The sequence below is a fragment of the Propithecus coquereli genome, unplaced genomic scaffold, assembly GCF_000956105.1.
Source record: "Propithecus coquereli isolate 6110/MARCELLA unplaced genomic scaffold, Pcoq_1.0 Scaffold1, whole genome shotgun sequence".
In the NCBI taxonomy this organism is placed as follows: domain Eukaryota; kingdom Metazoa; phylum Chordata; class Mammalia; order Primates; family Indriidae; genus Propithecus; species Propithecus coquereli.
Window position 1 is genome coordinate 7176274 of NW_012133857.1, and position 14415 is coordinate 7190688.

General features: G+C 46.0%; 1 protein-coding gene across 1 annotated transcript; it reads left to right on the top strand.

Moving 5' to 3' along the window:
• The first annotated feature begins 1341 nt into the window (after positions 1–1341).
• Positions 1342–2380, top strand: XCR1 (chemokine (C motif) receptor 1). Its single transcript, XM_012653366.1, has one exon. The coding sequence runs from the start codon at positions 1384–1386 to the stop codon at positions 2377–2379; it is 996 nt and encodes a 331-aa protein (XP_012508820.1). The 5' UTR covers positions 1342–1383; the 3' UTR covers position 2380.
• Positions 2381–14415: the final 12035 nt, after the last annotated feature.

The following is a 14415-nucleotide window of genomic DNA, read 5'->3' on the forward strand; positions in this document are numbered from 1 at the left end:
GCATTCCTCTTTAGGAATCAAAGAATACAAAGTAAGACCACCATACATAGTATTTTCAACTATCTTCATTTCAGTCTCTAGAGACACAAATTGACTTGACTGCCTAAAATAGAATAAATCCTAAGACCTCCTTATTATTTCCCTTACCCAAACCTAGACAGTGAGAAACTCAGGCTATTTCTCCAGTTGTCTCCTCACAATAAAAGGCAATAGAGCCTGGGTTCCACTCTTGACTCTCTGTGGCTTACTGGCTTTATAACATCGAGAAGGTCATTTCAACAGACTGAGCCTCAGTTTCCTCTCCTGTAAAATGGAGGTGGTCACGCCTTACAGAGCATTGCAGGATTAAATGAACAGGATGGTATAATGTGTTCACATAATGCCTGGCACATTGCAGGTGATGGGACCTCTCTTACCTAGCTCAGGCTACTGCTTCACCCAAGTCATCCACCCTCCTTCTCTGAGGGCATAGCAGCTGCATTCACTTCTCTCAGGGAAAAGTCCAACTCTTCTAGTCCCTTTTGCTCCCTTTTCTCTCTTCAGCCTTCCAGCCTCACCTTTTCTAACATCTCACCAACAGAGACAGTGCAGTTTTCTTAGCTACTTCCCTCCTCCCCTTCTATTGGACACTTAGGTTGTTGCCACTTGCCTGCACCTATAAGACGTGCTGTATAAAACAAACTCCCAAATGGTGAAGCTCTGTCCTCTGAGAGTTACTCCTCCGTGTTCATGAGGCTTTGGTCCCCCAGAGTGTCAGGGTTCATAGCAGTCCTTAGATAATTTTGCTCTCTTTTCAGGGCTATTCTGGAGACAGCAAGTTCCCTAACACAATCCTGCCATCAGGATTTCTGCACTTTGTGGAAAGGGAGGGAAGGATAGTAAATGCTTGATAGATATTTGCCGAATAAATGAAGGAATGACTCTGGGATCATTAGCACCATTTTGTAAATGAGGAACTAAGGTTCAGAAAGGTTAAATGGCTTGCCCAAGAGCACAGTAATTGGGCTCAAATTTGTTCTCAGGTCTTTGAATCCAGTCCCATGGCTTTTTCCCCTACAGCTACTGGGAGACTGGTTCAGCTTAGTGCTACTCAAGTGCCAGTCTGCAAGGAGAAAGGAGGCTCATGACAGAGTGTCAATCAATTCACTGCTGCCTTCATTAAGAAAGTCTTGATATGGAAAAAGAAATGTTAGCCACGCCACATAATATGCTTTTGGACTTTATCTTCTGGCACAAGTTTCTAAGTTTCTAATCTCATTACAAACACAGACAATACTTTTTTTCGTAATATGGGTCCTAATGATCTCTAGTCTAACCACAGGGCTTTACACTCCGTGTCTCTCTCATTTCAGAGGCTCTCAGGGGCCCTGCCGTCTGGTCGGGATGGAATATTCAGGCATCTCAGAATCCACCACCTCTATTGACTATGATCTTCAGAGCCTTCTGTGTGACAACACAACCTTCGTCTTTGCCACCATCACCACCACCATCCTGTACTGCCTGGTGTTCCTCCTGAGCCTGGTGGGCAACGGCCTGGTGCTGTGGGTCCTGGTGAAGTATGAGAGCCTGGAGTCCCTCACCAACGTCTTCATCCTCAACCTGTGCCTCTCAGACCTGGTGTTCTCCTGCTTGTTGCCTGTGTGGATCTCGGCGTATCATTGGGGCTGGGTGCTGGGGGACTTCCTCTGCAAGCTCCTCAATATGATCTTCTGCATCAGCCTCTACAGCAGCATCTTCTTCCTGACCATCATGACCATCCACCGCTACCTGTCTGTGGTGAGCCCCCTGTCCACCCTGCGCGTGCACACCCTCCGCTGCCGCGTGCTGGCGACCACAGCCGTGTGGTCAGCCAGCATCCTGTTCTCCATCCCCGACGCCATCTCCCACCAGGTACATCCCTGGGGCTGTGATTATTCCGGACGCGCGTGGTTCCTGGCCTCGGTCTACCAGCACAACGTCTTCTTCCTGCTGTCGGTGGCGGTCATCCTGTTCTGCTACGTGGAGATTCTCAGGACCCTGTTCCGCTCGCGCTCCAGGCGGCGCCACCGCACGGTCAGGCTCATCTTCACCATCGTGGCGGCGTACTTCCTCAGCTGGGCGCCCTACAACCTCATCCTGTTCCTGAAGACGCTGCCGCACCTCGGGGTCCTCCAGACCTGCGAGGCCAGCCGGCAGCTGGAGTACGCCGTGCACATCTGCCGCAACCTCGCCTTCTCCCACTGCTGCTTCAACCCGGTGCTCTACGTCTTCGTCGGGGTCAAGTTCCGCGCGCACCTCAAAAGTCTGCTCCGGCAGCTCTGGGGCCGCGGGCCGCAGGCGCCCCCGCTGTTCCCCCCCTCCCCCGGCGCCTCTGCCTATGACGGCGCCTCCTTCTACTGAGAGCGGTGTGGTGGGGGGGCGCGGGGGGACGGGCCGGCGGGGAGCAAGGAGCGACCGACCAGGAAGGAGCATTTCGGGGGACGCTACGCAACGGTGGGGACGCCACCTTCCGCTGCAGGCGCGGGGCGAAAGAAATTCAGCACACCAGTGGGCCCGCGTGCCCCCTCCTCTGCGGAAAAGGGGCTTTCCACCTGGGAGTTTTTGTTTGTTTGTTTGTTTGTTTTTTGAAGTTCCATAAGAATACTTTTATGTCAAATTTTGTACTTAAGAATAATTACTAAAAGATGCACAGATTTACTTTGTACTTAAATGTTTTGTGAACACCAGTTTTGCTTAATGTCAGCATGTGTTTAAGTTTTCATCTTTTTAATCAGCCGATTAACATGGATTGCTATCATAGCAGGTAGGATCCATAGCAGGTAGGATCCATAATTCAGTATGATCAGAATCTATATAATCAGGAGAGATATTTTCTATAGATATGCAAGAAATCCAAATTTTTCTGCTTGGTTGAAAGTTTCATTATCCTGCCTGAAACTAATGTCCATAGTTGGGTGTGTTCATTCAGCAAAATTCACTGAGCACCTACCCTGTGCAAGGCACAACAGGGATGCAGCAATGAACAAGACACCCCTCCGCCCCAATCCTAGCCCCAAGAGAGGGTGCATTCTGTGTGGGCCTCATGGGACACTTCACTATCCTAGCAGCCACCACCTGGGAATTTTATATTGCCATCTAGAAAAACATTTCTTGGACTCTGAGTTCATCATTTATTCATTTAGACGTGGATTTAACAGTGCTTGGTTCAGAAGGTCCTAAAACGTGAAAAGATTCTGGAAAAGGAGCATCCTTTGAGATTCAAAAGGGCCTGAAGCTCAATGTGTGTGATAACTGTGTGATGTAGGTTGCTGGCAAGACAATGTCTCCCTTCCCTGACTGTTGGGTTGTCCCAGGTGATTTGCTCACTTTGGAGGGGGCAGGCTCTTTATTCCCCAGTGACTGCTGGATGAGGCTGTTGGCAGGACAAAGAGTAACCGCACCCTCAAATAAGCTCAGTCATGATGAAATCTGAATTCTAAAAACCCACAACTGGAATGGAGGTATGTTCTGTATCCTAGTTCTCGTTCCTGGCACATGAACTGGCCCTTAAATATTTAGCCTATGTTGATAAAGACTTTCTTCCTTAAAAATAAAAAAATTATTTAGCCCAAAAATATTTTACTGAGTGAGTATAATAAGTGCTACCTTTTGCACTAAGTGTTTATTCAGAGGATACAAAGATGAATGAGACACTGTTGCTATATGCCCCAGGTGCCAACAGTCCAGGCCTGAAGGCCCACATACTTTGATGAACACTTACCTTGGCAAAGTCATCCAGCTTGAAGACTCTACCAACATCTCATCCTTTCCAGGTGGGTAGTGAGATGACTTAAGATTTCTCACTTTCCATCTAAAATGTCCTCCTCCAGCTTGCTTGATGGTGCCGGCTTTGCCCCAGTCACCCACACTCCAAACCTTGAGTCTTCTTGGAGCCCTGCATTTTCTTTCCAACTCCCACAGCCAGGTCCTCCTGACTCTCCCTCTCCCCTGGCTCTCAGAGTTGTTCTTGCCATTGCACGCCCATGGCTTCATCCCTCAAACAGGGTCTCACTTCCTCAGCATCTCCCCACTGGTCCTCTCTTTCCCCACCCAGGACATCCTCTGCCCTGATTCCAGGGTGCTTTAAAACCCTCATCACTGACAAATAAAGTCCAAACACCTTAGCAAGGCTTTCAAGGCCTCTACAACCTGATGCCAACCAACTTTTCCATTGTTATTCCACTCTAATCCCCCTCCCCCAAGCAGCTTGGGATCCAACTCCAAAAGACCTCTGGCCTTCTTCCAGATGCCCTTTTCCCCAGTGTCCTGCCCCTGAGCCTTTGTCATGCTGTCACCTGAGCCTAGAACATTAATCCTTCTCCCCTTCCTAGAGCCCCAGCTGAAAGCCCAGCTCCTCTAGGAAGCTTTTCCCAATCTACAAATCAGAAGGGCACTCTCTGGGTCACTGTGATGCTTGTCCCTCTAAAATAGTATTTGTCATGTTATGTGACAAATACTCCACATTGTGTTGTAGTTACACACAGGCATGTCTTATCTCCCTGCCCTATCAGACTGCAAAGAGATTGAGGGCAGGAACTGGTCTTTTTTTTTTTTTTTTTTTTTTGAGACAGAATCTCACTCTGTTGCCCCAGCTAGAGTGCCATGGCGTCAGCCTAGCTCACAGCAACCTCAAACTCCTGGGTTCAAGTGATCCTCCTGCCTCAGCCTCCCAAGTAGCTTGGACTACAGGCAAGCACCACCACATCTTGGCTACTTTTTTTTTCTATATTTAGTTGCCGAGCTAATTTTTTCTATTTTTAGTAGAGACAGGGGTCTCACTCTTGATCAGGCTGGTCTCGAACTCCTGACCTCAATCGATCCTCCCACCTCAGCCTCCAAGTGCTAGGATTATAGGCGTGAGCCACTGCACCTGGTCCCAGGAACCTGGTTTTGAGCCCCAGTGTTCTATCACTGTGGGCTGAGTGGGAGCAAAGAATGACAGCTGTCATTAGCCTTCAGATTTATGCTTCTTGGGGAGCCATGCACACTTTACCCTCATTGTCCCAGGTTGCTCCTCTATGAATATTAATCTTTCTTTCCTAGTCTACACTCTCCGAGCACATTGCTTAGCCCCTTCTGTGACAATAGCTATGCTTGCCTTTGCCTTCTAGTTAAGCATAGAGTCATCCTTGACTCTCAAACTAACCCATAGCTTGACACCCAAGGGCATAGATAAAAGCCACTCTCTAAACTTTGCCATGCCACAAAGACCTGGGCCCAATCTGTGAACCTGATTCGGCTTTGGAGTGGGATCTGGAAAATCTCCCTATGTGACGCTGGCATGCATGCCAGTTAGAAACATTTGGCTGCAACTTTTTGAATATGGGGAGTTCAGAGTCTTCCACGGTCCCTCGAGCAGGACTTTGCACACAGAAGGCACTCGATGCTTATTGAATAAAGTAACTACCAATGCAGCCCTTAGCTAGGGCCTAGAGAGCTTGTTAGGCATTTTCCCCCTCAGTTCTAGCTGCAACATCAATGATGTATTTGTCGTTGGGTGGCCAGCTCTGGAGGAATTCAGCCTGTCTCCGGAAAAGCCAGTGTCTTGTTTTAATAATGAGGCCAGTAGCACCTGCCAGAGAGGGCTGGGTAGTGCACCAGTGCAGGGATAGGGCTCCCATGGACCTGCTAACCAATAAGTGGGGCCATCACTCACCACCGATGGAAGTAACAGGAGAAGGAAGAGATAATGACATAGTTTGTGGGGTTAGAGCTAAGCCTGTAGGCCTCAAGTCAGGCTAATCTTTCAGCACCTTTTCAAACTAATTCCTAAAATTTTGTTCTGCTTTTATTCAGAGGGCAGGCTGACCCAGAGAGCAGAAGGGCAGAGGACTCCCACTCACACACCCACTTGGCCAAACCAAAACACTGTGGGCTTTGAACCCACCCTCCTTAGAAGGCAGGTTGGGGGCCGGTGCTCACTCCACCCTCTCCCCATCCCATCCCATTCCTACCCATGCCAGATGCCTACCTGAGCATTATCTCAGCACATGCAGCCATCCGCCTGGGAGCATTTCATTACATTAAATAAATTGCGTCCGTCTCTTTATGTTTCTAGCGATGTCTTGGCATCCCTAATAGTCTGGCTCCCAGGGCAATTTTTAATCAGGCTCTAGCCTAGCTCCTCAGAAGTCCACGGAAGAGGCATAAAGAAAGAGAGGTGTGAATGGGAAGATGGAGGGGTACGGAGTCAGAGAGGGAACGGCAGGTGAGACTGCGGCAAAGGAGCAGCTGGAGCACTGCACACCAGGGACCACAGTGTCCATTCCTGACCACAACCTTCCGCATTTTCCCGCCCTCCACCCACTGAAACCACTGCTCAACCTCGGCCGGACTCTTGTGGACCTGTCCTTCCTTCCAGTCCAACAGGGTTGTCCTAGACAGAGGGATGCAGACCCTCTTGCCACTGCTGGAACATAAAAAATCCCGAGTGGTCTTCTTCACAGCATTTATACTCCACACTCCCCCACACAGAATCAGAAAGAGGGACCTTGCTGATCTCTGAAGCAGAGCGTGTCTCCCAGCTCAGGGCAGCCCAGACCTCAGATGGCCTCAACTCGAGTGGAAGTTCCTCTAGGGCACAAACCCAGGTTCTAGAACCTCCCTCAGTGCCTGGCAATGTTTGCGGTTGGTTGGGTCAGTGAAGAGGAGACCATATTTTGGCTTTTTTCTACTTCCATTTCCTCTTACCACACTTGCTTATGTTACATTGCCCCGTGGGCTTCTCATGAACCTCTTCTCTAGGGCCCTCCAGCCCAAACATCACCTGATTTTTTTGGAATTAAGCTTCATTGAATTCTTGACAGCTTTCATTTATGAAACCTACCTGTGATGAGAAAAAGAGGCCCACAGATATGCAAAGCCTGGTAGAAAGATCCCCAGAGTAAATTGTCTCAGGCGGCTCATGGCGTTCGAGCTCCGGATCTAACCACCAAAGCCAAGCTCTTTGTCACTGTGACCTTGGGCCTCAGGAAGGCTGTTTCCTCATCTATGAAACTGTAGCAAAGCCAATAACAGCCTCACCCACACTATGGGGTGTGCACGAGGTCACGTGTATAAACATACTTGTTTTGTTAGCCATTTGATCCAAGATAAATATGAATAACTATGCAATCGTTTCATAAAAACAGAAAGCCTCACTGTATTATGTGCATGGACGTACCTCTGGCTGGCTGTCTCAGTCGGTTCAGCTGCTATAACCACAGACCGCGTGGCAAACACTCAGCCACAGCACCGGTTCTGGATCCTCACTTCCACCCAAGGGTATTAAGGCTTTTCAGAATTCTCTAGTTATGGAGGACCTGGGTTAGGACTTGGGAATTGGGGAATAAAGTGTGGAACAAGGCCTGGGTGGGTCAGCATGGTAGGGAAACGGGCTCAATTCAGGCCTTAGGTGAAATTGTCCAGAAGGACAAGTCTGTCTTGAGTGCTCTGTGACTTAGTTTTCTGTTCCCATCTCTCCCCGGGTTTGATACCCAAGTCTTCTGTCTCCAAGTCGAAGGCTTTTATTCTGTATCATAAAGCACCTGAGTCTGAATAAGGACTTTTCAGAAACACAGTCCTACAATCAGAAGGAGTGATGTCATTTCCTGCTGGGAATTTCAGGCATCCTGAAGACTTGGTGGTTTTGGGATTTTTAAAAGCCTTCGGGTGATTCTAATATAGAGCCAAGTTTGGGAATCACTGATCCGGTATCTTTATTCATTCAACCTTTCACTCAATAAATATTTACTGAGAACCTACTATGTGCCCTGCACACATTATGCCACATTCTCACTACTTTGCAAAGCATTGTCTCTACCCAGATGAGAAAAGGGGGGATTGGAGAGATAAATGACTTGCTTATGTTAGAGCCAGACTGGGGATTTTCAACTCAGGTTCATTTTGTCTCCAAACCTACTTTTTCCATCACATCTTGCCAATTCCCCAAACAAGGGATGTGTCCATCAGAACTCTTAGCTATAAGCAACAAAATCACCTCTAGTTGCTGTGGCAGAAGATAATATATGGAAAAGATATTGAGCATTATTGCATTGAAATTGTGTCCAAGATGCGTCAGGATATAGTGTCATGATATCTGCAACTCCATCAAAAATGATTTACTGACAAGAAAAAAAGAAAGAAAGAAATATGTATAATTATACATAAGAAATTGGGGAGGAGAATAAAACACAGAACAGTTTATAGTCAAAGAAATAGAAAAGATTTGGGGAAGCTCACAAAACTGATGAGAAAGCAGAAGGAACAGGACAAAGAGAGGCAGTCACTGGCACGACCACCCCCAAAGCCAGAGATTACAACAGCTCCAGAAAGCTTCCTCCCAGCCCCACTGCCAAGAGCAGGTACATGAGGCTCGAAGACTTTAGCCAAGGCCACATGCCCACACTGTGGCCCCAAGAGAACTGGGAATGGCAGGTCGGGTTTCCTTGGCTCCTGTACAAGTGGGCTCTGCCTCCCACCAAGATTCATGTGGTGAGGAATCCCCCCTAGCAAGGAAGGAGTCCAGCCACCAAATCAAAAATGGTCACCACATGTGTGAAAGAGGTGACTGAGGTTTTGCTGCTGCTAAGCCTTGTTGAGTATACATCACCAAGATAGGAGGCCAGAGGTGTGACACCACCATGCCCACCCAAAAACATTTCAGAAGAAGCCTTTGACAGGCAATACAATCAGATCCCATCTCAAACTGGTGCCATCAGCAGTACTGCTCCCTGCCCAGGCCAACAGAACTACTCAATGACAGACAAAGTGATGCACTTGGAAAGCGGCAGGCTCAATTTGCTACAGTAATGTTGAGAATTTCCTTCCTACCAGCCATTTACTTAAAGTTTGTATCTTGGTAGCAAAGATAAGAGTTTTTCTAAAGAGTCGTTTTCAGTTTCTTCCTGTGTCTTAGATGGAGTTGATATCCTTTATTCTGAGTGTCAAGAGCCAGTTTGGAAATAAGAGAACTTCTTCTTTTCTACTCAAAAAAAAAAAAAAGACTTTGTTACACAAACAATATCGGGAAAGGAAATATTTAGGTTTGCCTTGAGAATTTAGAGCCTTCAACAGGGGAAAGGTCACTGAATTAGGAGTCTGAAGACCAAGATTCTATTCCCATCTCTGCCACTAGCTGGCAGAGGGCACTTCTGGAAATATTGATGATGATAATGATGACGATGGTGGTGGTGGTGGCGGTGATGATGGTAATGACGATGGTGATGCTGCTGATGATGATGGTGATGGGGACAATATGATGACATAGCCAACAATTATTCAGCACTAACTTTATAGCAGGCACCACGGTAGAGTGCTTGGCTTATCTTAGCTCATTTAATGCTCACAAAATCATTTGAAATTGCTGTTATTGCCTCCTTTGTATCAATGAGGAAGGTGAAGCATGGAGGGGTTAAGCAAATCATCCAAAGTTACACAGTCAGAATTCAAGCCCAAGCCTCTGACCACGCCTCCTTCCATAGTCTACTAACATTTCTAGGCCTTAGTTTCTTCAACGACACCACAGGATGAGATCGGAGGGATTTTACCAGGGATGCATGACACAATCACCTGGGCAAGGTACTTAAACATACAAATGCTTGGGCCCCATCCAGGCCTACTGAACCAGGGTAAGGGTCCAGCATATATATTTTTAAGTACGTGTGGATGGGACCTGGGCATCTATATGCTTAAGTGCCTTCCCAGGTGATTCTGATGCTCCCAGGTGAGAACCAATGAACCAGCATACCAATGGTGATTCCTTCTAGCTCCTCTGGTTTTACATCTGCACATGCCAGCCTGTTTCCTGGAACACTAATCCCTTAACATAGCTCATGACCAAAGTTCCTGGGGTAGATCAGGTGGAGAAATGCTATCTGCCTTGTCTCCACTGTGGAGACTCCCACAGCTGCTCCGGCCTAAGGCTACTTCACAAGGTCACACCACGATGTGCTGACCAGAGAGTGGTGATGACAGCCCACCTGCGGCTGCCCTTGACTCAGCCTCTCGCAGAGATACTGTCAGTGTGAGCCCAGGACCATGGCTGCTGAGTTCAAGTCTTCACTGCTGATCCTCTGTCAGGCCATGGCAATGGGTCTTCTTCAGATTGCACCTGCAACTCCAGGTTATACCACGTGTCTCAGGCCATTGCCTCTGCCATCAGTCTGGCTAGGAGGGACCAGGACAAAGATAAATGAAGAGGGACTCATCTTTCTCATTGCCAGTCTCTCCCAAGCACAAACCTGCCTGTCCTCTTCATTCCTCACATTTTACTGAAGCACTTGGGGTTAGCCAAAGGGAAGAGCCATACAGAGAAGGCACCTGGTAGTAGCTAAGCTCAGAGCTCTGAGGCCCAGACTCCTTGCCAGAGACCCATATAAGGCACCCCCTGCCCCACTCCAGCCTGCCTACCCAGAGCAGGACTCGGCTCACCTCTCCCACCTCAGCAAGCTGTCTACACCTTAGACTGCAGGCCTGAGAGAAGATAACGTTTCTCCATCTAAGGCCTACCCCCACCATGGCCTCATTTCCCATCCCCGTGCAATTGGCAGTGGAAATTCTCGTTCCATTAAGGATCTGTCTGTCAACACACACACACACACACACACACACACACACACACACACACACACACACACACAGCTCTTCTTCTGAAAACCACCCTCCCTTGGGTTTCCCCCTACTTCAGTTTCCTCTGCTGGTTCGCCTCCATCTCCCTGATCTCTTGATATCACTGTGCTCAGGGCTCAGTCCTTGGGTCTCCTCCCCCCTCTCTCTTTGCTCACTCCCTTAGAAATTGCATTCAGTTTTATGACTTTAAACCATCAGTTTCCGAAGTGTGGTCTAAAGGCCCCTGGGGGTCCCCAAGACCCTTTCAGGGGCTCTCTAAGGTCCAAGGTCCTCCCTTTTGCAAACATGAGTCTCTGTGAGGCTGATTTTCCTCACACACTTCAACAAAAGCAACATATTATAGCAGACTCAATGCAGAAGAAATGAAAACCCAGCGATCCTCTTTAAGGAAGACACTAAAAAGATTCCTAAGATGTAAAGCAATGCTACTCTTCCCACTAATTTTTTTTCATTAGCGTTATTTTTACACAAATTAATAAAAAAATTGAAACTTATCTCAGTCTTAATTTGTAATGTATTTATTTGTTTAAACATAGATATAACTCATACAAACAACAGCTCATTGGGGTCCTCAAAAATTTTTAAGAATATAAAAGGGATCTGAGATTTTTATGGAATCCCAAGGGACCCTGAAAAGTCAAAACAATCTTGAAAGAAAAGAACAGAATTGGAGGCCTCAAAATCCTAATTTTAAAACACACCACAAAGCAACAGGAATTAAGACAACATGGTACTGGCTAAAGATAAATATACAGACCAATGGAACAGAATAAAGATCCCAGAAATAAACCCCTGCATATATTGCCAAATGATTTTCAACAAGGATGCCAAGACTACACAATGGGGGAAAGGTAGTTGCTTCAAAAACTGATCTTGGGAAAACTGTATATCCACATGCAAAAGAATAAAGTTGGACCCTTACTTTACCCCATACACAAACATTAACTCAAAATGGATTTAAGAACTAAACATAAGACCTAAAACTATTAAACTTCTAGTAAAAAACATAGGGGAAAATCTTCAGGACATTGGATTTCACAATGATTTCTTGGTTATGACACCAAAAGCGCAGGCGACAAAATAGAAAGTAGTCAAATGGGACTACACCAAACTCAAAAATTTATGCATGTCAAAAGAAATAATCAACAGAATGAAAAGGCAACCTACAGAATGGGAGAGAACAATTGCAAATTATATATCTGATAACTAGTTAATATCCAGAATATACAAGGAACTTATATATACAACTCAACAGCAAAAAAGCAAATAACACAATTTAAAAATGGGCAAAGCGCTTGAATAAACATTTCTCCAAAGCACATGAAAAGATGTTCAAAGGAATTTTCATTAGGGAAATGCAAATCAAAATCACAATGAGATTAGTAAGGCAATTATTTTTAAAAAAAGAAAATAACAAGTGTTGGCAAGGATGTAGAAAAATTGGAATCCTGTGCACTGCTGGTGGAAATGTAAACTGGTACAGCCAGTATAGAAAATTATAGTATAGAATTTTCTCAAAAACTTAAAAATAGAATTACCATATGATCCAGCAATTCCACTTCTGCATATATAACCAAAAAAATTAAAAGCAGGATTTCAAAGAGTTATTTTCACTGTTCATCTCAGTATCATTCATAATAGCCTAGAGGTAGAAGCAACTTAGATGTCCATCAACAGATAAACGGGTAAAGAAAATGTGGTATATACAGACAATGAAATATTATGCAGCCTTAAAAAGGAAGGAAATCCTGTCACATGCTACCATATGGATGAACCTCAAGGTCATCATACTAAGTAAAATAAGCCACAGTCACAAAAGGTCAAATACTATACTATTGCACTCATATGAAGTATATAAAGTAGTCAAAATCATAGAAACAGAAAGGTGGCTCCCAAGGGCTGGAGGGGAAAGGGAATCAGTGTTGGAAGAGGAAAAAGTTCTGGAGATCTGCTGCACAACAATATGAATATACTCAACACTACTGAACTGTACACTTAAAAATGGTTAAGACAATAAATTTAATGTTATATGTTTTTTACCATAATTAAAAATAATTTTCAAAAGGAATCGGATCTAACTGTGAGTCAGTGCTTTAAACCAGCTATATATTGATGACTCCCACATTCACGTCTGCAGCAGCTCAAGCCTCTGCCCTGAATGCCAGGCTCATGTGGCCCCTGCTTGCTGCACACCTCCACCTGGATGTCTAATTGGCATTCAAAACCTAACATGTCTAAAACCCATCTCTCGATCTGCCCCCATATGTACAACCCACATCTGCTTCTCCTACAGTCTTCTACATTTCTGTTTTTGCTAACTTCATTCTTCCACTGGCTAAGGCCAAAGAGCCAGGAGTCATCCTTGGTTTCTTTCTCTTAGAATTCATGACCAATTCATGAGCAAACCCTCTCAGCAATGCCTTTGAATCCAACCACTTTTCATCCTCGTTTCTTCTACTACCACACTCGCTCACCTACACTCATAATTCGCTCCTTGCTTCTTCCCTTGTCCCTGTAGTCTAGTTTTCTCCTATTTCACTGGCCTCCTGTGGCTAGTCAACACACCAGGCACACATCTTGATTCAGAGCTGTTTTTTCTGCCTAAAATTCTTCTTCTAGCTATCCACAAGGCTCACTCCACATCCACCTTACCCTGTGGCCTTCCTCATGGCATGACTGCCTCAGGGGAGTCAGACTTCTTACATGAAAGTCCAGAGCTCCAACTACATCACCTTTTGTGACTCAGCCTTGGAACTAACACAGTGTCACTTCTGCCATTGTCTGTTGGTGGAAGCAGTCACCAGCTGCCCAGACCCAAGGTGAGGGGAATTAGACTCTACCTTTTGATGGGGGAATGGCAAGGTCACATTGCAGAACACATGGGATGGGAAATATTACTTTGACTATCTTTGGAAAATACAACTTAACATAGTTCACTCTTTCCACCCCACTTTTGGTACCAGATTTCTATTTCAGGTACCACTTCTGCCTAACAAATTATCTTGAAACTTAGAAGCTTAAAACAACCATTTTATTTTGCTCATGAATTTTGTGAGTTGGAAAACAGGAAGGGCTCAGCAGGGCAGTTCTCACCCAAGGTCATTCACACAGTTGCAATGAGATGTCAGCTGAACCTGCCATCATCTGATGGCTTGACTGGACAGGTTGTCCCAGATGGTGGAATCACGTGGCTGGCAGCTGATGATGGAGTTGTCTGAGAGCTCCATGGGGCTGTAGATGTGTCCTCTCCAGTGGGGAGTTCTCAGAGAATCAGACTTCTTACACGGCATCTGGCTCCCACGGAGAACAATCTCAAGAGAAGCAGGTGAAGACTGCACTGCCTATTCCAACCTAGCCTCAGAAGTTACATAGCATCACTTTTGGCGCATTCTATAGGTTACAAGCAGTTCATTAAGGTTGGTCAGGATTCAAGGGGAGAAGACATAGGATACCCTCCCCTGCAACCTCTGGATGAGAGTAGTGTCAAAGACTTTGTGGACATGTTTTAAAACTGTCATACCTCCTTTAGGTTTGCTAAAACGTCTCCTTCTAAGTGAGACTTTCCCTTCCCCCCTCCCCCCTAGTCCCAGCCTTGCAATTCCTTTTCTCTGCTTTCTTTCTCCTCCATAGTACCTGTCACCTTCGAACTTATCATTTAAATTATTTCTTTATCATATCATGCTTCTTGTCTTTCTCCCTCCTCCAGAATGTAAGTTCCATGAGAACAGAGATGTTTGCCAATTTTGTCCATTGCTGAAGGCCAGGCATCTAGGCCAGGGGTCAACAAAC

Excerpts from the sequence above, each read along its gene's own strand:
- XCR1 (XM_012653366.1), top strand. The coding sequence starts at position 1,384 with ATGGAATATTCAGGCATCTCAGAATCCACCACCTCTATTGACTATGAT.